This window comes from Atractosteus spatula, chromosome 3 (assembly GCF_055471065.1).
Source record: "Atractosteus spatula isolate fAtrSpa1 chromosome 3, fAtrSpa1.hap1, whole genome shotgun sequence".
Taxonomy (NCBI): Eukaryota; Metazoa; Chordata; class Actinopteri; order Semionotiformes; family Lepisosteidae; genus Atractosteus; species Atractosteus spatula.
The window spans coordinates 12,097,823-12,123,618 of record NC_142708.1 but is presented as its reverse complement, the minus strand read 5'-3'; the positions used below and the strand labels follow the sequence as shown (position 1 = coordinate 12,123,618).

General features: G+C 40.2%; 2 protein-coding genes across 7 annotated transcripts in view; both read right to left on the bottom strand.

Annotated features, from left to right (window-relative positions):
• Window positions 1-454: 454 nt before the first annotated feature.
• On the bottom strand, window positions 455-14,869 carry fktn (fukutin). Its single transcript, XM_088911938.1, has 10 exons — window positions 14,698-14,869; window positions 13,058-13,250; window positions 11,583-11,639; window positions 10,523-10,723; window positions 9,003-9,280; window positions 8,132-8,264; window positions 6,239-6,368; window positions 5,042-5,175; window positions 3,466-3,590; window positions 455-3,237 (listed from the first exon to the last, which is right to left on the bottom strand). Exons 2-10 carry the CDS (start codon window positions 13,157-13,159, stop codon window positions 3,024-3,026), a joined length of 1,374 nt encoding a protein of 457 aa, XP_088768064.1. The 5' UTR covers window positions 13,160-13,250; window positions 14,698-14,869; the 3' UTR covers window positions 455-3,023.
• A 2,088-nt stretch (window positions 14,870-16,957) lies between these two features.
• fsd1l (fibronectin type III and SPRY domain containing 1-like) overlaps window positions 16,958-25,796 on the bottom strand; it is a 40,822-nt gene continuing 31,983 nt past the window's right edge. For 4 of the 6 annotated variants that reach the window (XM_088911423.1, XM_088911425.1, XM_088911422.1 and 1 more), the window contains 4 exons: window positions 23,110-23,207; window positions 22,322-22,573; window positions 19,853-19,941; window positions 16,958-18,985 (listed from right to left, as the gene is read on the bottom strand). In XM_088911423.1, coding sequence (XP_088767549.1) covers window positions 18,863-18,985; window positions 19,853-19,941; window positions 22,322-22,573; window positions 23,110-23,207 — 562 coding nt within the window. In that variant the 3' untranslated portion in view covers window positions 16,958-18,862. The remainder of the gene's footprint in view (window positions 18,986-19,852; window positions 19,942-22,321; window positions 22,574-23,109; window positions 23,208-25,796) is intronic. The other 2 variants (XM_088911428.1, XM_088911426.1) reach the window with 1 other exon arrangement.

Below are 25,796 nucleotides of genomic sequence, written 5' to 3'. Positions count from 1 at the left end.
AAAAGACAGAACCTTAAGACAATACTGATGATCAGTAGACAGCAGTTTACCAGAAAGATTTTAAACTGAAATATTTGTTGGTTCCTGCTATATGCTTGAGTAATACGCTAATTGATCACTTAGTGCTTTGATACAAGAATATACAAATCTCTTTCCCCTTTGTTTTCTGCACATCACTGCCTGCAGAATATCTATTTGGATTGAAGAGTGTTGTCGTTTCAGGGATTACTTTCTTTGTTTTAACTTGCTTGTAGCTGTATTTTAACAGTATATTGTGCTGTTACCTTGCGAGGACTTTTAAGATCAAACCATAACAGACTGATGAAGAAGTATAGAGGTGAATACTGGAGGTGAAAACAATCATGGCTAAACTCAAATCTGTTTTTTGCATCATTTGGCATCCAAAATCAAACACTGCAACAACTGTTAAGAGAGAACAATCATGAAAACAAAATGTTGATGGATCTGTTTTATTTAGTATGTTCATAAATATGATACAATTACAACAATAGATGCTTACAGTATACTGTATTGAAATAATGTTAAGATTCTGTCCATCCTTATCACCGCCATGAAGTTAGTGCTAAGATTGTTTTTCACAGTTACATCAAACTATACATTAGGGAATTTTCATAAAGCACTGTAAAAACAACAAACAAAAATACTATGATAGTTTGCTTAACATTAAAGTTTTTGTAAACTATATATATAAGACACTTATATGGTTAAGTTACCATAAATTACAGTATTGACTTTCTGAGCTGAAATATAAAAAAGTTTACTTCTAAAGGAACAATAAGACCATAAATATTAGGTAGTTTTATACAATAATTACAAATTTGGCTATCAATTCTGGCTAATGTGATAGTGCATTAAATATATAAAATCTCTCTTGTACTTAATCTGGGAAGAAATGAGTTATATTAATTACATTGCATTTTAAAGCATTTAATGGCCTTTAGTACACATGAAGTACAATATAAAATACTGTAATAACTTACCCAAGATTTAACAGTGTAATGGACATGTTTCGAGAACCAATTGAAGCTTTAATATAGCTGTTCAGGTTCAGTAAATTGTAACCCTCAGAATGATGGAACTGCTAACAGAATTACAGATGCACACGCTCCGGTGCTTCGAGTCCCTTCTGCCGATGCTTCTGGAGAACCCATGTACCATGTTTCCCACTTGCTCCAGTCCTCCCAGATGTGCAAGTGGGGACCACCATTGCGATGGGCCACGAGTCACATCCTCTGAGAGGAGCTGGACGAGCTACTGTACCCTGGCACGGACCTGGACTTGGGGTTCATGCTGACCACGGTTCAGGAGGTCACGGTGATTTCCCCATCAGGAAGAACCACTAACACTTACATCACCTTGCAGCTTTCTTCCCCCTGAATGTCATCTTACAGATGTTTTAGTGAACAGTCTGCCTCCAAGACTGCAGAGCTGCAATTTCCGTCCATCCCATTAAACGCAGGGGTAACCAGAGTTGGTATTGGTTACGAACTCGGGGGCTGTGTTTCGCATGATCTTGTGTGCTGGGTCCAGTGGGTTGAAACTGGACATCAGCACCTCTAGGCTTGCCATAAATTCAGTTTTGCTAAAAAAATATTATAGAATGTCTTACAAAAAAATTTATTATTTCATGTGGTTTACACTCACAATTCTAAACCTTTTTTAATCATTTTGCAATTGTTTACCTTATTTGGAATTCTACATTTTCAGACTGTCTAAAACATTGTAGTTCATACCCACAACTTCCTCTGTTTTCTATAGCTGAAATTACAAAACTTAGAAAACGTTGAGAAAGGTCAATGCATTCTAACATTTGTGACAAAGTTATAGTTTGCTTTTATTACTCTAACTATTTCTGTAGCATATTTAAATTCTCCAACTTAGACTATGAATATTTTTTTCTTAACAATATGTCAGTTTTTTAGCTGGTGAATTTACACTCATGAATCTGCAAACTACTGCATGCATTAAGGTTTATGAGCTATAAACAAACTTTTCTGGTGAGATTTGCACCAAGATACCTATTTCTTCAATTGGATAAAAAACAGATTTTCAATGCAATAAAGCTGGAAACAGAAAATTTTAAAAATCATCTGAAAGAAGAAATAGGAGAGAAGATAATGCAGTGATATAAATTAATAAAACAAACTAACAGCACATTTACAACCTGAAAAAAATGACTTGATACAGTCCTGAATGAGTTTCACATCTCTCTACTATTAAAGACTTTTCACAGCAGTTGTTTTCGTCTTAAAACCAAATCCAAATATGTTAAAAGCACAAGCAAAACAGTATCTAGTCCACTACCTATATTTCTTAAATATCCTTAAAATAGCAGTTTCTATAGTGAGAGATGGCTGCCTACATAAGTTATACCATGCACTGTTGCTGTCACTGAGAGTTTTTTATATAAACCTGAAGCAAGAACAGTGTTCTGGTCTATTTGTCTTGATATCTAAAACTGAAAATAAAGATTGTTCTTGGATGCCAGCTTTATAGGTGAAGGATGGTTCCATGAAAAATAGCTATTTACTCCAATTAGAGAAACTACATTCTTTTTGACAAGACAATCAGGATCAGCTAGTACTGTGACACCACAAAGTGTGGTTCAGATGATAAAAAGTCTTCAGTGTGGAATGGTAAGGTGCATTAAATACAGAGGCAATGGACTATTGTGTAGCACGCTAGCAGTAGTGGCACGTTGCTAAATGAACACAACCTTCTAACATAATAACTCTCAAGGAAATGAACATGAATTTCTACAGCAGACTGAGGGAGCTTGCAACATGGACAGTACGGAGTACTTCACTAACAAATATAAAAGGAAGGTTTTCTTTTTATGACATTATGCTGGATAGATTATATTAAATGTAAGTAAGAAGACTCAGATTGGAATTGACACCTATCTATGGACATCAATAATGTTCAGTTAATGCAGCATATGTTAAAAATAGAGTTTCAAGTAACAATAGATCACCGTGTGTCTTTTCCATGCCTGGTTCAGCTCAGTAGACCTGAATAACCTCATCCCATTCCGCCACTGGCCACTGTCCATTCTCCTGCACGTTGGAGGGGGAGCTCTTCCAGTCCCAGGTCTTCACGGGAATATTCCAGCTCTTCCCATAATTGGCTTCAACGTATTCCAGTGTTTCGCACGGAACCTGCACCTTCAGCTCGACCAACTCCGTCCAGCAGAGGCTAAACTTTGGGAAAACATACCTGCCAAGACAGAATCTCCCTGTCAAGTGAGAAGCCACTCTGCTCTTCCCCATATTTATTACTTGCTAATGATTTTTTATTAAGAGCTAACTACTCCAGACCTTGAAATATTAAACGAATCTTACTTCAGACCTATCTGTTTGGTATAAAATGTGTACCGAGCAAACAACACTGCAGGAATAAAATTTTGATGAACTGGACAAGATGGAGAAAAACAGAGACACTCACTTAAACTTCTTGCCACTCTTGGCCTGGGTGCCACCGTTCCACACAATATCATTGTCCTCGTAGAAGAAGAAGATATCGAGCTTGATGTCTTGACCCTGGAAGGAGAGCTCCAGGCTGTCTTCAACCTGCAACAAGTGTTACATTAACACACACCGCCGCCCAGTGAAAGCCAGACTGGAGCACGTACAGCTGCAATGTGACGATATTTAAATAATTACTGTCACGGGCACCCTTTTCTGAGTGACCTGCTCAGTGCTACTGGTTCATTGCCTATCACCTCTGGTTAGACCATGAATGCCTTTTTTGCTGTGTAATGTCAATGTGTGAGATGTAAGTTATCCCTAACTGGTGTTCAAATAAAAAAAAGTACATAGAGTTATTAAAAAATCGGGAAAACTATACTGCAAAAAGGAGCCGTCCTCCGATGAGACATAAAACCAAGGTCCTAACTCTCTGTGGTTATTAAAAATCCCAGGGAGTTTCTCGAAAAATCTGGAGGTGTTAACCCTAGTATCCTGGCCAAATTTCTCCCCGGTCTGTACCAATCATGGCCTCCTAATAATCCCCATCTATGAACTGGCTTCATCACTCTGCTCTCCTCCCCACTGATAGCTGATGTGTGGTGAGTGTACTGGTGCACTTCGGCTGCTGTTGCATCATCCAGGTGGGGCTGCACACTGGTGGTGGTGGAGGAGAGTCTCCACAGCCAGTAAAGTGCTATGTAAGTGTAAGGATTTTTTTTAACTCTATGTTTGCAAAGGCCTGCACACGTGGTGTTGTATTTACAGTTCAGTTCAGGTGTGGCACACCTGTGTGTTTGATTATTGATTAAATAGGACATGAAATAATTCCAATCACATACATTCACATATTGTATGCCTTGCTCTGTCAAGCAGGTGTGAATAAGAGTATTTCTTGTCATATTTCGGGAACTTCACAAGTGAAGCTGGTATGAAAGTGCACGAAGACAATTGTGCTTGATTCCAATTAAAGCAGCATTATTAGTAATAAATCACAAGTAGTATACTGTAGGATAATCTAACTGCATGTGGCAAACAGCAAAAGAACCACACCTTGATCGATCACAAGCAGTCCAAAGTAATAACGCTTCACTCAGCCAATGTGGCAGGATGTGGCAGGATGCCTCAAGAAAGGTCTATATTCACAGTGGGTCGACCAGTAGAGGTCGCCAAAACGCACATCATAGACATAAAATGACTTTAGTAGTTTACATGTGTGCAAATGGGAGATGGTGATTTTAGGGTGGTAATCAGACAGCTGGTCTGAGTGGGTGAGGCAGGAAATGGCAGTCTGGAGTACTTTCATAGTAACACCCGTTACAGAGTAGCTGAAGCACTCTTTAGTCTCTCTGAAACCTTTGGATGTGATTATAAAGTCTTTGTTACCCTTTTTGTTTTTGATTAATATTTTAAAAATAAAGCCAGGAAATGGACTTCTGGACTTTCAAAAACCAGAGCTCGGGGAATGTTTTTTTTGTGTAATGGGCCCCTGTGCCACCCTAGCAAAAAGTGAGAACATCACAAACCACAGGTATAAAAAAAGATTCAGAATGTACCTTTCCAAATTTATGTTTGAGCGGAAGGCCGGCCTTCTGGAAAGCTGGAATGATGTCAGGCCGGTAGTCCTTTATCCAGATGCCCAGGTCAACATCCTTACTGTAAGGAATGATATTGCACTGTCGAAACCAACCTGGAAAGGGCAACACTGTGTTATTAATACAGAAATACATGTCTGTTTAGAGTAACAGACTGGAGTGGAGACCTCCTGGCAGAACTAAGGTTGTTGCTGGAAGAGATGTTAGCGGTACCAGTAGGGAGCACTCACCCTGCGGTCTGTGTGGGTCCTAATGCACCAGACTAGTGACGGGAACACTATACTCTAAAAAAGGTGCCGTCCTTCAGATAAGACATAAATTGAGGTCCTGTATCTTAGTGGTCATTAAAAATCCCAGGGCATTTCTCGAAAAGACTAGGGGTTTTAACCCTAGTGTCCTGGCCAAATTTGCCCCGGCCTTTACCAATCATGGTCTCCTAATAATCCCTATCTATGAACTGGCTTCATCACTCTGCTCTCCTCCCCACTGATAGTTGATGTGTGGTGAGCGTTCTGGCACACTATTGCTGCCATTGTATCATCCAGGTGGGGCTGCACACTGGTGGTGGTGGAGGGGAGTCCCCATTACCTGTAAAGTGCTTTGAGTGGAGTGTCCAGAAAAGTGCTACATAAGTGTAACGATTATTATAATAAACTTTGAAAAAACATGTAGTCTTCTTTGTTCAAGAGAAAAAAGATTCAGTTATTTCAGTCTGTTAGGACACCTCGAGTCTGGGAATATACTTGCACCTGGATACTCTTCTCAGCACTGATTCCACAGCATCAAGATCTTTTTTGTATTGTGGAGGCCAAAATTTAACACAACATTTTAAATGCAGTGCACAGCACAATTTTAATTTGGAAACCTATTTCGATTTACATTTAATAAATTTGACTATATACCCAAACACTATTTCCTTTTTTGTTGCTCTACATTGTCTAGAAGATTAAAATAATGTGTCGACACCAACAGCCTCAATTGTTTTTATAGTTAGCTTCACAAAGCTTAGTATTTCCAGTTTTTCTGCCTTCATGTAACACTCTGTACTTACTGAACCTCAGTATTCAAGAAGAATTCAAGAATGGGCCAACATCTATTTAAACGTTACATGTATAAAAACAAGCAGATGTAGAAGCTCTTAGAAATGTCAGTCCTCACCCAAACAAGTGCCGCTGCTTAACCAGAAGGTCACGCCGAGGGCGTTGAGGGTCCTGGCTGCCAGGTGAAGTAAACTCTTAGCCTTCTGTCTGAAATCCATGGCTTCCTGGGAAGTATCATCAGGGTACAGCTGAGGAGCAAACAGGGCAAGACAAGTTCATGTAACAGCAGGCCAAAGAATGACATCCATCCACCCATTCCTGGGAAGGGTTACAGCACGCTGGAGCCCGTTCTGGAAGTACAGAGTACAAAGCCAGCCTACTGCACCGCAAACGGTAACAATTTAGAGACACCAATAAACCTGGACAGCATGTGTGCTGAACGGGAGGAAGCTGGAGTAAGTGGGGAAAAAAACTGTGAGGCAGCTGTGGGAACAATCACTCCCTGAGCCTCCCCTGGGTCAGATATTCTGAACCTCATCTACTGTACAATAAATCAATTTTCTTACAGTGAACATTTCAACTGAACACAATACTGTCAGTAACGATACTGCTGTCTGTTACAGGGCGCCTCTTTTCTACAACATAAACAGAACAAAAAATCAGGGAGAAGGCTAAGAGTTTGGACTAAGAAGACTGGAGTTTTGGAGAACTTATATTGTATGTTTCTGTAATTTTTCACAGATCTGTAATTTGTTCAGTATTTATACTCTGAAGATACCCGGAAGATTATGGTTAATGTAGTATTGTAGTATTACGAGCAGGTAGCAAAAATCCATACAAAGGAAAAATACTGTTTTAACTATTTAGTGTCGACCTTTTTTTGTCTTGTATTTCTTTAATCGGTTCTAATCAATCACAAATAAGTGTGCAAAACAGATGTAAATCACAACATGACTGCCATCATCTGGCCAAAAAGTGTCATAGCAAATAACATAAGAAGGGCTAAAAACAAGAGGAGGAGGTAATCTGGCTCGTTTACTACTTAGTAAATAAATAAATCTGAGATTTTGCCCAGCCATTTCATGATGGAGGCCAGGGCTCAGGCCTCACCCTCCAGAGGAAGCAAGAGCAGGAAAAGGTCAGGATGCTACAAGTCAGGAGACCCCGGAGGTGAAACTAGAGCATTGTCCTGTCTTGACCAGAGGTGGGCGAGGAGGAGCTCCCCTCATCGCGGCCACATACGGATGAGGGAAGAGGTGTCCTCCTCCCTCAGCTCTGGAAACATTGTCAAGACAGGATATTGCTCCCTTGCATAGCAAAGGTTCTGACCATTTGAAACCTCAGGTTCCTGCTTTGGCAAAGATCACCAACTGTCTTATGCCAACCAGTCAGGAGACTGAGGGCACAAGCTCATTCCCCACAGTATTCTGAGGAGTGTGGTTCAGGCAAGAATGGGCACTTCGCCCGGACTCACTGCCCACAAACAGGGCTCATCTTCAGGAAGACCAGGAAGCAGTAGGACACTGCAGGTTCTGGGTATGCAGCACCTGTGTGGTGAACATGTACTCTATAAGATTGCAGCCTACAGCAGGGGGTGGACAATTCTGGCCCTGGAGGGTCAGTGGGTCTGCAGATCTTCTTTCCAAAGCACCAATTCCTGAACAGCTGGGAGAAGCTGTAAAACTAGTGCTATTCAGCCAATAATGAGCTCTGAGAGCTTGTCAAGAACTGAACTTGACAACCCAGAAACACACAGACCCTCCAAACCCAGGATTGCCTACCCCTGGCCTACAGCCACCCATCCCTCTCTATAGCCCACCCCATAGCTCTCGTCCCCCCAGCCTGTGGCGTGCTTCATAAAAGGGAATGTTAATTCCTCAAGTTCCTTCACTCCTTCTTTACCAAGAATATAAAAATAGAAAGATAACAAAGACTATTTCATGTACAGTATGTTACACATATGATGAAACTTATTCAAGAGCATTTGATGGTTCAAAATGAGAAGACAAACCTGATAGAAAGCTCGAGCCTCCTTGTACCTGCACTCCAGAAACCTGGCGCGACTGACCTCATTCAGGAAGCGGGAGATGTTCTTTGGAATGCGGATGTTTAAACCATCCACAGAGGTCAGCAGCAGCTCCGTTCTGTCGCAAGAAAACCAAAATATATCGAAAATATCCAATGAAACATAGCAGAATAATTATGAATGGACATTTCCAGAGAAGTTAAGTACGTATTTTTGATATTGAACGGTCTTGGTGTCAGTTTGATTCATAGATCATGATCATAACATAAGAAAGGTTGACCATTCAAAGCCTCGCATTCCTGCTTTTTCAATGATCACCTCATCAATTGAATGACCTCAACAACTGAACCAATTGTCAATGGTGACTGACATTGAGAAGTTTATGCAACAGTTACTGGGGTGATTCAAGAAGTCCTTACTTAAAAAAAAAAGACTGGAAATAAGTGAAGAAAGAAAAACACAGAAAGGAACTAATATATTCCAAATTTCAAGAGAATAATGCCTTCATGTCAACAGTATTTTGGGGATTTTCCTAAACAAGCTCACTGCAGCCAGGTAGAACTTTCCCCATAAAAAATAATAGAATTTTTATTTGTGATTTTCTGATCTCCTGCCTTCCAAACACATTTTCAGGAATGAATTAGGTTTAGATACCGGGGTATGAGTGCTTATTAATATTATATTAATAATATCTATATTAATTTAGAATTAATAGATATTTAAGCTGCCACTGAGAAAAACAAAAACAGATCACAAACTGCAAAGACCGATTGAGAAAACGAGAGTTCCGATGCTTCACGAATTGGGATGTTCCCCCCCCAACTCATTCGTCAAAAGAACATTTCGGACGCCTCACCTGTCAAAGGCCCCAGCATGGCGGCCAAAATCGAGCTTGCGGAAGGGCACAAACTTCCTGTCGGCCCCGGGCCTGAGGCGCAGGGGCCCGTGCCAAAGGTAGCCGCCGCTCCTCTCGTAGAAGACCAGCAGGTGGACGGCGTGCGCGCGCAGGCGGAAGAGCAGGTGCAGCGGGATCTCCATGCCAGACAGGTCGTCCGGGCCGGCCAGACGGGGGTCCTTCCCGCGTACCTCCAGGAACTCCAGCCCAGCTTCTGCAGCCGCATGGGCCAGGCGTGCCTGAACACCAACGGGGGCAGCGTCACTGAGCCAGCCAGCCAACAGCCATGTCACCCTGCAACAGCCATGTCACCCTGCAACACCCTGCAGCCCACTGAAGCTAAGCAGGTGTGAGCCTGGTCAGTACCTGGATGGAAGACTCCTGGGAAAAACTAAGGTTGCTGCTGGAAGAGGTGTTAGTGGGGCCAGCAGGGGGCGCTCACCCTGCGGTCCATGTGGGTCCTAATGCCCCAGTATAGTGACGGGGACACTTCACAGTAAAAAGGTGCCATCCTTCAGATGAGATGTAAAACCAAGGTCCTGACTCTCTGTGGTCATTAAAAATCCCAGGGCGTTTCTCAAAAAGAGTAGGGGTGTATTCCCGGCGTCCTGGCCAAATTTCCCATTGGCCCTTACCAATCATGGCCTCCTAATAATCCCCATCTATGAATTGGCTTCATTACTCTGCTCTCCTCCCCACTGATAGCTGATGTGTGGTGAGCGTTCTGGCGCACTATGGCTGCCGTCGCATCATCCAGGTGGGGCTGCACATTGGTGGTGGTGGAGGGGACTCCCCATTACCTGTAAAGCGCTTCGAGTGGAGTGTCCAGAAAAGTGTAAGCAATTATTAATTATTATTATTATTATTATTACTGAACTCTCCCGGCCGCAACCTCTGCACACACAGAGGCCCAGGGAGGCCGACAGCCCTGCTCAGACCACTGCCATCGTCAATCAAAGACAGCAGAACAGCAGAGCTCCAGAAACTCGCGATAAAACGGGATGCTGTTCAGCAAAATGGTTCCTCGTTACATTGGAAATTCTGAATGAAAAATTCAGCAATGGGAAATAATTTCTGGAGCCCGGGTTGTGTGCTTATAAAGATGATGTACTTTTAAAGCTGGGTGGAAAGCAACAAGAAAAGTATCAGGAGACAAGCATTTCACTGCAGAATGGCTATGCTCACTGCGTCGTAATGGAAAATCAAATTATGGTTTAATCTGGACTATTAAATAATGGGAATACAGTATAACACTCGGTTTTGCTGAAGAAAGCAATGAGGTGTAACAGCATCTCAATTCAAGATGCACCTTGCACCAAGGCAGCGAAATCAAACTGGGAAGCAATACCATTTAAGAAGGTGGCAAGAGATGTTTGCATTGCGTGTGCAATTTCAATGTTTCCTTCAAGCCTGAATGAAATTTCAAGGTGAACACTTTACTAATGCGGTGTTTTCACACACCTGCATCCTTCATGACTTACATCATACTTCCAGAATTTGGCCAAGAGTGCAAACGTGATGAATTCTCTCTGGGTGCAGATGTATCTGCAGTCCGTGCCCTTGGAAAGACTGTCCTTCAGGGGTTGTGCGTCCTGAGAGAGCAGACCCAGGACTACGGGGTCGATCAGGTACACGGGTAAGTTGTGCTTGGCCACCAGCTCCATAAACTTCTTGGTGACGTGCTAGAGACAGTAGAGAACGCAAAGCTCAAATGCGGAATGATAGACAAATGTGCTATTTGATTTTGTGCTATTTTGACGTTATTTTCCCACAAAATGCACCAAGAAAAGTCACTGCTGCTAAGTGTTTATATGAATACACTACCTGCAAACACAGGCATAGAGCAAGGCAATCCTGTTGTTTTGCTCCTCAGGTCAAACGAATAACACTACAGGTTGCGTGCAAGATTAACCTCACCCACATGGGGTGCCTTGCCCATGGTGTACCCATGGTGTACCTGGGATGGGATTCAATTGGGGGTTTACAAAGACATATGTAAGTTATTTATAACTTTAACAGCATTTTCAGTTCTAAATGCTTACCTTTTGAATTTCTCAACAGTGATCATTCACTTCCAATTTGTCATGATATAAAATGCACTGTTTACTCACAGAGACATTTTTATGTTTCAGCCACCTATTGCTGTTAGGCTTGAAACCAATGCTTGATTTTTGGCCTTTTGTCTTTCAAGGAGAAAATACATCAATCCACTGTCAGAAAGCGGGTGGTCCAGGTGTGGCTCATAGCTATAGAACTATCATATCAGAGCCGTGAGACAAACGGTAGGCCTGACAGAGTGTATGAATTCCCTCCCCCAGGACTGGATGCCAGAGCCACCGAGAAAGTGGCATCTTAGATTAGCCGTTCAAGCGTGCAGCTTGCTAGGAGGAAACTGATACAGCAGTCGAAAAACCTACACAAACCAAGGAAGAACACCAGACACACAGACGCCTGAATTGAACCCAGGACACGTGCCCCTGAGCCACTCTCAAAAAGAAGATGTGAAAGATGAAGGTGTGTTTGCTTGCACGTGGTACTTACCCACTGAGCATCACTGGCAGGCAGACCGTCCTTAACTTTGAAGTAATGTGACCCATTCTAAAAAAAACAGCACGTCAATGAGAATTCAGTAACAATGTTTGATAGGAAACCAAAGGTAGCCAACGCAGTCAAAACACAACAACTGAAGAAAGGTTACAAAGGAAAGGAGGCCTTTTGGCTCATCTAGCCCATCTGGAGTTAGCAGTTAATTGATTGAGGATCTCATCCAGCTGTTTCTTGAAAGAAGCCTGGGTATTGGATTCAACCATGTGGCTGGGTAGCTTGTTCCATACTTCCCTAACATTTATAACATTGGGTAAGTAAGTGTCTCTTATTCTCGGTTTTAATTGTACTTTCATGTAGTTCCCATATTTGTCTTATGGTTCATACTTTACTGTTCATTTTGGAGAAATCCATTTGATTCATTTTGTCAATACCTTTGAGGATTCTGAAATCTAATATCAGACCCGCGTAACATTCTAGAAAGACCACTTTGGCTATCTAGTATAGAAAGAGCCGCCCACCGCACTGACAAGGTTTGAGCTGGACTTAGACCTGGCATTGCTGCTCTCTGCCTTCGAGAAAAAGGAACTCATCAGTGCAGATCAGATCAGAAGCTCTAGTGTGTGAAACTGCAGACCATGTCTAACACAGAAACTGTAAGGTAGAGCTTCATTTCGTGAGTTATAGCAGAGGTCCTCAGTGAATAATCAATAGAGTCCAGCATAGACAGACATGTTTCTCAAAATTTGGTACTATTTACTCATATGTCCATATCTCTTTTTTTCTTTCTCTATATACAGTGATGTAGAAATAGACACTGTATATAGACCTATTTAAAGGTCATGTTTGAGCTGGTAAAAAAATCATAATATACATTTCTTACCTCCTGACTATATACTACAAATACACATAAATATGTAACAGTACAGCAAGTGCATTTGAAACTGAGACCATGAGGCACCTGTTCCATACTCCCACAATACAGATGTCACCCTGGGTTCTTTCTAGAAATTGCTGGATGAGATCCTTGGATCAATCAGCTACTAGCAGCAAAACAAGAAAAACGGATAAGATGGCCTTCTTTTGTTTGTACCCTTTCATCCGTAATTCTGCTCAGACTGTTTCCTCACTACCTCAACTCTAAAGAATATTTTAAAGTCCTATTGAACAAATCTTTTTTAATAGGTCGCTCACAGTGGAGAGTAAAGAGCGAACGACTGCGCCTTGGGCAAGAAGACAAAGACCGAGTGAAACATTTTATCACACACCGTTATTCGTCCAAAAAGTTAATAGTTCTTTATTTTATGAACCGTTGACCAGAAATGTTCAGTTTCCAGTTTCACAACGGTCCGAAAGTGCTTGAAATCTGAAGTTTGTAATGCTGTGTCACGTCTTTGTGTTAATAAATAATACAACATTATCAGCAATAACAACCATTACAGCACACAAGCTAACATCTGTTCACTGCGTACCTTTGACAAGTACAGTTTGTAGTAATACAACTGGAACAACAGGAACACTGAGCTGGTCACAGTGAGCAGGCCCAGAACCACAGACTTGTTGATCCTAGGCATTAGTCTTCTTCGCTTTCTCCCTCAGTTAGGGACCGTGGATGAGCTGACTGGAATTTTATCATCTTCCCGTGTGGTTTGCATTACTCTGACGCTGTGCGAAAAATAAAAAATAGACCTCACATTTCTGAGTTTTCACCATACATCAAAGATAAAAAAATACGTTTTTCATGTATAAATTACCACTACTGTGAACACCGTGGAATTTGTCTCAGATCTTACAAGTGATTCAAACTATATATGTCGATTAAAGTATGAAAACATGTACAGATCAAATTTTCCAGTCCTTATTTCTATCCGATTTTCAAACTAAAAAGAAAGACTGCCACCCACTGGTCATTTCTTCAACTACAGTACGTTTTTTTCCATAGCTCAGAAACCGTTTGAAAACAACCTGATCATTTTTTTAATACAACGTCTTAAATAACTTCATTTCGGGTTACTGTACAAGACAAAGGCAAACCCCAGTGACAAAAATACACACATTAATACAGTAACTCGGACTGAAAAGCTACTACATAAAAGCGAGTTCCAAGACAGGATTTGAACTGTCTTTCAAGATTTTAAATTGACTGTAAGGTTACATCCCAGCATGGGACCATTTAAACGAAATGCAAAGTTTCAAGGCTTTGAAACTGAAAAAAAAAGCCTTCTTTGAACACATGTGAGGCAAAATTTCATACAAACGATTTGTAAACAATTAAAATGGTTACTTATGTTGTTTGTGTACTATTACTTTTGTATTAATCATAAAGAACATTCAGAATTAATAAATGGAATTGACCAGACAGCAGCAATTATAGTTTTCCTTCTGTACGACACAATAATAAATATTGTAGAGGACCTATATATTACCAGTGATAACTGGGGTGAAGAGGCCACCAATGGATCATTATAACCAAGGCAAACCATTTTGGAGAAAGAGGGACACACCAAATATTATAGACGAATATTAGTAATGTTGTTCCATGGTAGACGAGAGTGTTTATAACTTTAAAACAAATTATATGGAAATCAGATGAAAACTATGTATTGTGAACTGTTAAATTGCATATATTATATATATATATCTTCGATAAACATTTTGAATTATAAAGCAAAATCTTCGAAACTGGAAAAAAAAAAGGAAACGGTACAATGCAGCAGTTTTCAAAATTACCTCTACACGTACTATTGTACTGGGGGGCAGAAAATGTGTAAAACAAGGTTTCACAACATACGGTCAATTTAAAAAAATGAACTGGAACCGGGAATATTATTCATTTCACATCGTTTACTTTATAATCCTAGTGTTGATAAAACAGAACCGCAGTACAGCTACAGCACAAACATAACTCTTTTATAAAATAAGGCATGTAGTGAGAGAAAACGACATTACTAAAGCACCGTTAAAACAGCAGATCAAATGTAATAATTCCAAGATATTTTAAGAAGTCTAAACATTTTCCCTTAGAGTCGATTCTTGAATCTACTGGCTAGGTACATACTGTTATGACATTGCAAACCAACACAAAATACAGTATATCAACTGTATCATTTACCTTTCAAGACGAACACACCCATTTGTAACAACTGTTTATGTGATTTGTAACTACATGACATGAAATATTAAGAAACAGACATTTCAAGTATAAAAAATTGGTTACAAGTCCGCCTCTATAGCTCTGAAATATAGATAAATGAACAACAGAACATACTAACCCATCTAGTGCAGAGATTGTACATTCCCATTGAACCAACCACCCGCAGCTCACCCCGCCTACACACTACGGAACGCCATTAGTGACAAACGAGATAAAACCGTTTTCTGGGTGGAAGAGCGAAGACAGAAAATAATTTTCCACAGCCCGAAGATAAAATAAAAGCGGAATTCCTATATTGTTTTTTTTCTCTTTTCGCCCTTGCCAAATTAGCTGTGCATCTTCTTTTAATTAATATGCCACCCAAAAGTGTTTTAAAGCGCCTTTTTGTGCATTAGAATTGTAATATACATTGAAGATTTGTATTTTTAATACTTTCTGTTAGCATAAAGAATTTCATTAAAAATAAAAAGGTTCTTCAGGTAAGATGTTACCTATTCGTTGAAATGGGCCGACAGTCCTTTTTTGTGCATGGTGATTGCAAAGAAGAAGGGGTCCAACTGGATCCTTAAACACCAGTGCCAATTCATTACAATTTTCTATTTGAGGTCATTTTTTATTTTATTTTTTTTTAAAGGAAATGGTATGAACCCTGTGGTAATTAGTGAGTTTCAGGACTGTCTTTGTTCCAGTGTGCCACCTTAAGTAAAATCAAATACAACTTAGCAGAAAAAACCTATCATTGTGAGAGTAAATATCATTCCCATTCCTGTCTGTTCGTCATCAATTCATCTGTCAAGAGCTGTTTAGCTTGAAATAAGGGAGCAAATTCTTAATTAGCAAGTTAAAGAGACTGCATAGTGTTCCAAGTACTGATGTCGGGAGCAAATTCACTTCGGGTTTTTGAAACATCTCAACCAGAAAGCATATCAGTTATAGAGCAATAAGCTCTGAAGATTGGGAGCTGTACTAGAACAAATCCCAGTAGACAGGTTTCCAGGACCAGATTTTGATCTGCTGTAGGTGTTGGGACAGAAAAGTAACAGGCCCATGTGTGCTTTGGTTTGGGTCACAATAGCAGGATGGTTCATGTGTGCATTGGAGACAGTGGATAAAGTCATGTCATTATTTCATATATATTTTTTACATAAACATATACCTGACAGTACAGTGGTTAGTATATTTCTGCCTCACAGAGCTGTGTATGTGAGTTCTATATCTAGGGTGCTACCTGCATGGAGGTTGTATGTTCTCTCCATGTTTGTATGGGTTTCCTCCCACAGTCCAAAGACATACTGTTAGGATAACTGGCTTCTGAGAAAGCTGGGCCTGGTGTAATTGTGTGTTTGTCTGTCTGCCCTGTGATGGACTGGCCTCCTGTCCAGGAAGTATCCTGCCTCGTGTCCATTGCTTGCCTGGATAAGCACCAGCTCCCTCATGACCCTATATTGGATAAAGCAGTTCAAAAATGGATAGACAGAGGAATTAAATATTAGCAGATTCTCATTTTTGTGGTAAGCTGACAAACTGGCTTACACCAATGTCCTTTCTTTTCTTTTTCTTTTGTGCAACAATGGACAATATAAAAGGGCAAATTTATCTGGATTTAGCACTAAGTCAGGCCGAAAAGATTTCATCATACAGCTACACTCACCCTCAGAAATTCAGATGGATAGTATTATCTTACTCTGCAGACTGTTCCAGTTCAATACAGGGATGAGTACCAGTATTCAAGGCCATGTGCAGAGGGCGAGTACCAGTACTCAGGGATGAGTACCAGTATTCAAGGCCGTGTGCAGAGGGCGAGTACCAGTACTCAGGGGTGAGTACCAGTATTCAGGGCCGTGTGCAGAGGGCAAGTACCAGTACTCAGGGATGAGTACCAGTATTGAAGGCCGTGTGCAGAGGGCGAGTACCAGTACTCAGGGATGAGTACTGGTATTCAAGGCCGTGTGCAGAGGGCGAGTACCAGTACTCAGGGATGAGTACCAGTATTCAGAGTGCAGAGGGTAGGAACACAAGTCACTGCAAGAGTGGACAAGGGTTGATGGGAACTCAGAAGACTTAGACATCTTGCTTCAGTGCCTTTTTCTAGTCAATTTTTGGAAGTTTATAGGAAATTTCTACTTTAAACAATGCAAAATATGCAGCATTAATTTGATTAAAAGAAACAAAGGTCTACATTTTCTACATTTAAAAAAACACAAAGCAAGCATTAAAATTTCAAACTAAAACAGAAACTTGAACTTTATTTATACAATAGATCACTGTACAGCGGTAAGAATAAGAATTGAAAAAAAATTCTACTCAGGTCTTCATTGGATTTAAACATTCTTGCACAGTGTTACAAGTATTCATTTCCTGAAGTGAGAGGGAAGAAGACAACTCCACCAACACATGTAAACATTGAGGAAGAGGTTTTGAGAAGTGACCAGTGGAGTCCCTGCCCCCAAGCAATATTGAAGATTACCATTCTCATCATCAGAATACTTAGGCCATCTGTTAAAACGTGCCTATTACAACATCATTATAAATGTATACTGTATAATGAAGTGAGTCGATCACTCGTGCATGTTTAAAGGTTTATTTTAAACATGCTGACTTGATAATCCCAGCTTAAAGGTTAACAGTTGTTTTTTTGGCTCATGTTCAAAGCTTCACATTTTTCCTTGCATTATGCTTTAGTGCACTGAAAGACTCAGCTCTGCCTTTAAGAGTTGTAGATACATTTCTTTGTTTATCTAGAGTAGTAGGTATTTTGACATGGTTATGAGGAACCTCCAAATTCTTTAGGTGATTTTTTCAGAATCCAACAGAAAAGGGACTCTGAGAAAGAACCTCCATTTCTTGAAACCACTTAGGTTTATTGGTCGTTTTATATTAATACTTTTACTTTTTTGCATGTAAGTCTGTGAAAAAGCTCAACTGTATAAACTCTACAGCAGAAAGAAAGGACAGGAGATCACTTTGTTACCGAGAGCTTTATTTTCACTTATGTCGATCTCCTGTAAGCAGTATTTCTATTGCAGTTCTTGTGTGTTCACACCAGGGGGCAGCAGATAGCAAAATCATAATCATTGCCTACGTAGGTATTTTTTTCTGCAAAAAAAGACCAGTATGGAATTATAATGTTCTTTTGGGTCCTCTTGAACTAATATCTGAAAAAGTACAGGAATTATAAAATATTTTCACACAGAGGTTACTGCTTTAGAACCTTAGATATTTAAGAATCAGTTGGGTAACTAGAGCCTATGATTGAAGGAGTCTACCTAGGTATACTTTCTGCTGAACTTCAAATACAGGATCGTGTGAAAATCATAGAGGAACAGGAAGGATCTGAGAGACTGTTTATAACCCATGACCCACGATTACAGCGACTGTGGAAAACCCATCAGTATCAAATTTTATCTACAGCCCACATGCACTCTGAGGAGGTATAGTCTCCTTCAGCTACATAATTGAGGCAGAGGAAAGTAAAGACTTTAAGAAAGAAGTGCATAAGAGCAGCACAATATATAAATCTCAAATACAGAAGTAAATTTTTCCATCATTTTGATTACATTTTTCCAGTTCACATATAAAGACTGCAATGCAGCTCAGCCAGTAATGCAGGTAATTATTTACGTGGTGTGCTAAAATTGTGTTCAGTACACGACCAGGAAAGAAAGATTCCTAGTCTTGTTACAAAAGGATTCACACTCTCAAACAAACACACACACACACATACTCACCTATATTCATACACCAAAAAAAATTCTAAAAATCCTCAGACTTCACCATGTGTCAGTTCTCACAGTGGACATTGCAACAGAACAGGCTTATCTTATTCCAGAATGCACCTGATCATTTAGGCTTAAAATCAGTGTTCAAACTAAGCAGGAACAAAGAGGTGCACTCAACTGTTCCCTGATTATGTCTCTAGCATTCCCAGTAAAATTCCCAAACAAATAAAAGTCTCCTAATAGGTTTCAGTGAGATGGAAGCGAAGGCAGCCGGGCCTCGACAGCAGCAGATCTGGGCCAGTCCTCAGGGCCTCCCTGGGTTCATTCATCGTGGGTCTTCTCTTCGGGAGCCATCGGGAAGAGCACATTCGCGTAGGAAGAGACAGACTCTCCGGCCGCTCCGGCTACTGGGGCACACTGTTGAGGCTGCTGGCGGAGCCGCCCAGCCCATTCTCGGCCTTCTGAAAGCACTTCACTGCGCTCGGGACCTGCAGGCCCGTGGACACTGTGAGCCCGCCGCACCACACCTGTGAGGAGACAGCTCACATGAGGAACCCACAGACTCACACGATGGACGTGAAAGAACGACTTCATTCATAGTGAAGGATTGGACAAAAATTTACTGTTATTGGTTCCTCCTTCCCCACTGTTCTGTTCCTTAAAACACGCTCTTTACTCACATTCTGCGCTTTAACCTCATAGTCATTGTTTCATTTCAAATCCAATGTGTGTACAGAGCCAAAACAACAAAAATTGTCTCACTGTCTAAATACCTACGGACTGCGCTGTATGTTCAATGAGCTTTCATAAACTTTGAGTGCATTTAAAACTGAGAAGATGATGCAGGTCTTCACCAAAGGGTTGATGGAGAGTGGAACAAGCTACGCAGCCATGTTGCTGAAGCCAAAACCCTGGATTCTTTCAAGAAACAGCAGGATGTGGTCCTTGGATCAATTAGCTTCGAACTACCTAATGGGCTAGATGGCCTCCTGTTTGTAACCATTCATTCTTATGATCTACTGTATCAAATCACCTGAAAGAGCTCTCAAAGGTTTTCTTTGTACACAAACTATTCCCGCTTGATTTTTTTCACCACTTTTAAGTTTGATTCTGTCCTTAATCTACATGCTGGGAACAAAATGTTAGTTGCTGTTGTACTTTTTTAAATTGGTAGAGACAGATCAACTGTTAACCACCTGCAGTTCTTACAGTAGCTACTGTATCAGTGCCTTTATTGAGATCTCCCTTCTTAAGCAGAAGGGCCAGAATGTGTCCTACAGAGAGTGCTATGGAGCTAGGAGAGAGATCTCAAGTCCATGGTAATATTTTTGAAGTAGAAACAAAAATACATTGGTCAAATTTACCAAGAACAGATAAAGATCTGCTGCACTTACCATGAAGGCTGGTACAATGGGCTGGGTGAACTTTGTTTTGAATGTGTGAAGTAACTGCTTACTATCTGCATTGTAGAAGGAGAGCTGACCTAGAGAAACAAGGAATATTATAAGATCCACATGAAGTACCAACATCACTTTAAGAATGTGTGTACATCATAACAGTCTTTGTAGTTCTGTATGTGGATTAGCCAAGTAACACTGAATAAAGTCCTTTGTCAATCATGGTGTCAAAGTACAATGTCTTATCATAGTGCTGCATGTGATCACCACAGTGATAGCCTGAAGGTAGTGACTGTCTGCAACTATATCACATACACTTCTGCTTAAAAGAAACACTGCTGGTGTAAGCTCCCATAAGTATAAAAACTAAAAAAAAAGATTTACAGTAAGTACTATAGTAATACTGTATATGGGGAACGAAAATTGCAGTGCTGTCTCTTTTGGGACCTGCATTCTCTGCAAAAAAAAAACCCCAATACAGTACATACAAACATACATGAATAAAACATTTAGTACAACAATCAATTAATTGATCCCATGGGGAAAAAATGTCCAGATTATTCAAGATAAGCATCTCAAATGCGAAAGGAAGGGTATCTGCTCATCTGGAAAAAAGTACATGTGACTGACACAAGTGTGTCCACACCCCGACAATAAACATTACCATAATATTTCCAGGAAGTTTGGAAGTCTGTTTCTTTATTGTACAGAGTAAGTCAACAAAATCCAGTTCATCTGGCTCAAAGTAAGAGTCTTTAAAAAGAAGGATGAACAAGTAACAAGTTTACACCAAATATATGTTAATTACATCTATATTCTGAGCTATATTTTCCTTATGATGCTCTGTCTAATTTTCATTTCAAATGAAGCAAAAACAAAAGTGTGTTTTCAATAATTAATATTTAGGAAATGGCTATTATGACTCCCTCCCTTGTGCCTGCTGCTTATCAGGACGGGCTCCGGTTCCCTGCGAATCCCCCGTGAATCGGAAGAGGAGGTTCGAAAACGGATGGATGTTATCATGACCCATCGGTGGATAACTAAGGGGTGGTGCGGTGGCTCTGTGGCTCAGGATCTGCGCCTGTAGCTAGAAGGTTGCTGGTTCAAATCCCGCAGCCAGCAGAGGAATCCTACTCTGTTTGTCCCCTGAGCAAGGCCCTTAACCCCAGCTGCTCCAGGGGCGCTATACAATGGCTGACCCAGCGCTCTGACCCCAGGCTCTCTCCCTGTCTGTGTGTCTGTGTCTCATGGAGAGCAAGCTGGGGTATGTGAAAAGATGAATTCCTAATGTAAGCAATTGTATAGGGCTAATAAAGTGATCTTACCTTATCTAACTCTTACAGAGCACTAGTATGTATACAAAATATAAAACAACATTCTGTAAAGCACAGTGACTGATACACAGAATGAACACAATGGCTGCAATTCAATATCAGGGTATCTGATGGCTTTCCTTGGATTCAAGGAGTTTAAATCACCTGGAGCCTTAATCGTATTACTGATGTGTAATACAAACCAAAGGCACATGCTGTCATTTAGGTAGTAAAGGTCTTAGCTTCTCTCTTCTAGGTTGTGTTAATCAAGGAAGTGCTACCCTTAAAAGATTGGAAGAGCTTGCGTACTTTTGTCATGAATTGCAATTAATGACCTTGAATTTTCAGTGCTATTTTCTACTTTGAGCATTTCTGTTATGTATACAAACAGAAATTAAAATAGTAAAAACAAATAAATTATGGTTCTGGTTTCTTGCTGTGGTTTTTTCCCCACAACTGTCCATGTATGCAACATACAGCTAAATTATCTCTAAATGGATCGGAGAATTATAATGTAATGGTGAAAACATCCACAGTCATCAGTAAATGGCAAAATAATTTTATATGCCTACAGCGCAGAGGACAAGACTGGATGTTTCTGCTTGAGAGTGAGATGGATTAGCTCATCAGTTGTTTCATTGCCTATACTACACGAGCAGTGAGTCAAGGCTTTTATGACTAAGCTTGAAAATGTCTGTTGCACAATTATATTTAAAAATAAGCAAGTTGACACATAAAATAAAGAAGTCTTAATGCAATACCTACATAAGTTACAGACAGAACAAAAGATTTAGTTACATAAGCAACTCCACATTCAAGTTGCTAGAAAACTACATGAAATCCAATTATTGGTTCTTGCTTTAGTTACTTAAGGGCATAACTGACCTCCAAGCCCAGCTTGACTATTATCCTAAAATTAGGGTACTTAGGTTAGTAGTTGTGGAGGATACATCACTGGAAGAAAATTATTCAAGTAGAATGTGTATCTTTAAGCAACTAAGCTAACTGAGAGAGAATTCTCACTTACAAGGCTGGCTTGGCAGGGAGTGTAGCACCTTGCTATAGGGGACAAAAGCAGTATCCCATCAGGGAACTGAACCCGCAAACCCCCGTTTTAGAGATGCTGACAGCTCCATCACACCAGTCGCATTACCTCCATCAAAATCGCAGTAGACTCCAATTCGGTCTGGCACCGCTACCTCCAGGCTCTTGGCCTTGTTGTTGTGCTTGGCTGCAAAGGTCGCCTGAAGCCAGTTGTTGACATGGATACACCAAGACGTGTTGGTCTTGCCCAGCTGGTCAAACTTCCCCAGGTTTCTGTAGGCAACACCCACACTGTAGGACTTACAGTCCTTTTGAGCTTTCACTTCCCAGTAGTGCTGTCCAGACTCTATACTGCTGTCACCTGCATAGAACACACAAAATAACCTAGTTTCATCTCAACCATACTCATTCTTGCTTTAGAACAGGAATGGCTTAGCACAGGCCCTCATCACTCTCAAAGTCTGCTCACTTCTGTCCCAGCTCAGCTCTCAGTTGTGCAACTGAACATCTTATTTAAATAACAATTTGAGTTCTTTTTGAAGTCTGCAACAACAATAGTTTAAATGGACTTACTGTATAGATATTTATAAGCAAATGTGAAAACGTCAATCTTCAAGAGCATAAAACAATTCAAAAGGTCTCATCACTCACATTATTATTTCAATGAAGCAACTGAGAGTCCACCTGAAAGGGAAACCTGAAGACAATGGGGTCAAAAGAACTAGGACTGGGACACACTGAACTAACCTGAATAGGACGCACACAACAATAGTAATTTATTCAGTTGTACAATGTACAGATTACTACTGTATATCCTCATTAAAGATTTTGCTGAAGAGTCATTTTTTTTGTCTAAAATCAGAGCCCTTTTGTGACCGGGTGTTTTTGTCCCTTTACCCAAAACGGTGTACGATTCCCCAGTAAAACGATCTCTGCTTCCTCGGACTGGTGGAGGCCGTGTGGTTGATGTCCGTTTGGGAGATGGGGTACCACTTCTAAGGAGAAATGTGGAAGAAGAATACAGTTTGAAACACTAGAATATTTCTCAGTAACAGCTGCTTGCTGTTCTTTGCCAAAGGCAACATGCTTCTGTATGTAGTGGCAAAGTTCAGTGCACATGAATCAATAACTAAGTCTAATTTGTATTATAATTGATTTACTGTACTGATGTACAGTATGTGGTAACTTTGGAACCGTAATGAGTAAAACAGTCATTAATAGCTATTTTGTTACATTCTATCATTGATCGGGGGTAGCATAGTGTAGTGGGTAGGCTTTGGACTCATAGCTGCCAGATTGAGGGTTCAGGTTCCTGTTGTACCCCAGTAGGTCCAGTCCACCCAGCTGTATAAGTGGGGACCAGCATTGCTGGGTAAACTCTGTGATGGAATAGTGTTCCATCCAGGAGGGCGCCATGTGCTCTACAGTCTGCATAATTACAGACACCAGCTCACAGGGGGTTGTTTAAGGTCTTTCCCAGTTTCCTTTTTTTAGTCTCGATTGTGCTGATGTAGCAGCTTTACATATCATTCTCTGAACAAATTGGCGCAATGCCTTTCACTAAGGTAATTAATTACGGTTGCCGAGTGGCAAAGTTTGATTATGGAAGAAAATTAGTTTCAATTTGTGTATAAAATTCAAATTGGCTGCAAGTCAAAATTATTTATTTGTTAAAACTCTATTGCCTATTTTCTTTTTTTATAAGTGGAATAAGTGTACACAAAATAGGTATGCAGATGGGCCACAATCTGTTCTCAGTTATTTTACTTTACTTTCTTGTTTTTACAGACTGTGACAAAACCATGGTACAGCATACAATGCAGCAATTTACAAAATAAGGTTTAAACAAACTGTTAATGTGACATACAATGAGCCAGTCCTCCTTTTGTGCCTGTCCACTAATTGTTACGTGAATTTCATAAAGACTTACTGTTGTGTGTCAGTAAGAAAAATGGTTAAGATCAATCAAAGAAAAAAAGAAATGGCAACAATCTACCATACACTCAAAACACTGTGTATGTAGATACACATATAGATGAATTTTTCTGTGACCTTAGTAGCATCGCATAAGAAATATTAAGAAGAATAGTGACCACCAATTCCAATAAAAATTGTGTTTTGCGCAACATGGTAATGATTTGCAATTCAAGCTCAAAGCCTGTTAAATGTTACTAATACTGAAAAAAAAAACTCACAACAACTGAACAATCATTTTTATTGTAGTTCTTTTAGTTCCAGTCTGGAAAACCAGGCAAATTAGTCGCATTTTGCAAGTAAGCAGTTCGCAGTTCAGTAGTCTGTTTCATAATCCTGAAGTTATGCAGCCACAGGTAATTGACACACACACAATGAGTGACATTTTCAAAATCCTCTCCAGGAGGTTTATGTATTGTAACAATTCACTGTAAAGTGATCTGAGAAGGTGCTCTATGAAATAAAGAGTGAATAGCCAAACAACATGTCTCTTTTTAAAAACCCCTGTATTACGCATGGCTTTCATGTCCAGTGGCAACATTACTAAGATATTTGGAAGTTGCAGCAGCAGCAGTTTTTGAGTGTCAGCTGTACTGATGTGAGAGGTGCGGCCAAATCCTCTGTGCTCTCACAAGAGCCCATTTGCTGCATACTTCAAATTGGCAAGGAATATACGGAACAGCTGGGTACCCTAGGACACCATACGTCATAGGATATTCCAATGGGCAAGAGCTGGCGGAGCAGTTTTCCCAGAGAGACCCCTCATTGTTCCCACCCCTTCCATTTCAATTGCACAAAGGCATTTACTAAATCTGTAAACCAATGACATCTATTTATCTAGCAGTACATAATAACATCTAACTACTTAACAGTACATAAATATCCGACACTGTACACTGTACTGCACCTTCTTCAAGCTGCACCAGTGCCACAGAGACCACTACATGAGGTGAAATGTGACCTCTACTGTATATGTATATATTTTGAATGTGCTCTTGACCAAGAGGAAAGAAGGTCTTTTATTCTCCTTTTTGATTCATCGGGTGTAGTAGTATTAATAATAGTGTTTTGGTGATTCTGCATGCTGCAGCATATTTTGTCTTCTGTCGAAAGGAACAAACCTCTCTTTTGTTGCAATTCCACTGAGGAAAAGCCTCTTACAATAGATGTACAGACAGCATTGAGAAGGTGATGAGAATATGGCACATGAAATTGGAAAATTAGGATAAAAAATTAAATAAACTTAAAATGTGGGGAAACACTCATCTTAATTTTAGTCCCCCTACTCCTTAAAACAACTTCTACACTCTTTAGCAATCTTTCACTTTATACCCAGAACAACAAATGCAGAACCATGCTATTTGTCCTTGTGTTTATAAGACATCTGATAGTTTGCCCTACTCATATTAGTGATAAGAACTAGAATCATGCGATTTGTATGGTGAAGATTTAGTTAAAACTGTGAAAAATAATGTCACAAAAATAACATTTTTACTCACCACATGAAGCATTGTTTGCAAGCATGAAAAAAATCCAAAGCAACAGAAAATGTTTATACGATAATATCTATTGGTGGAGATTCACCCAAGCATTGTCTGTTAATTTAGGAA

Bases quoted from the DNA above. Each gene is read 5' to 3' on its own strand.
- fktn (XM_088911938.1), bottom strand. From the start codon at position 13,159: ATGCCTAGGATCAACAAGTCTGTGGTTCTGGGCCTGCTCACTGTGACC. The intron at 11,640-13,057 runs GTACGCAGTGAA...TGTTTTTTTTAG, and splicing joins ACAAACTGTACTTGTCAAAG to AATGGGTCACATTACTTCAA. The intron at 3,238-3,465 runs GTGAGTGTCTCT...CTGTCTTGGCAG, and splicing joins AAGAGTGGCAAGAAGTTTAA to GTATGTTTTCCCAAAGTTTA.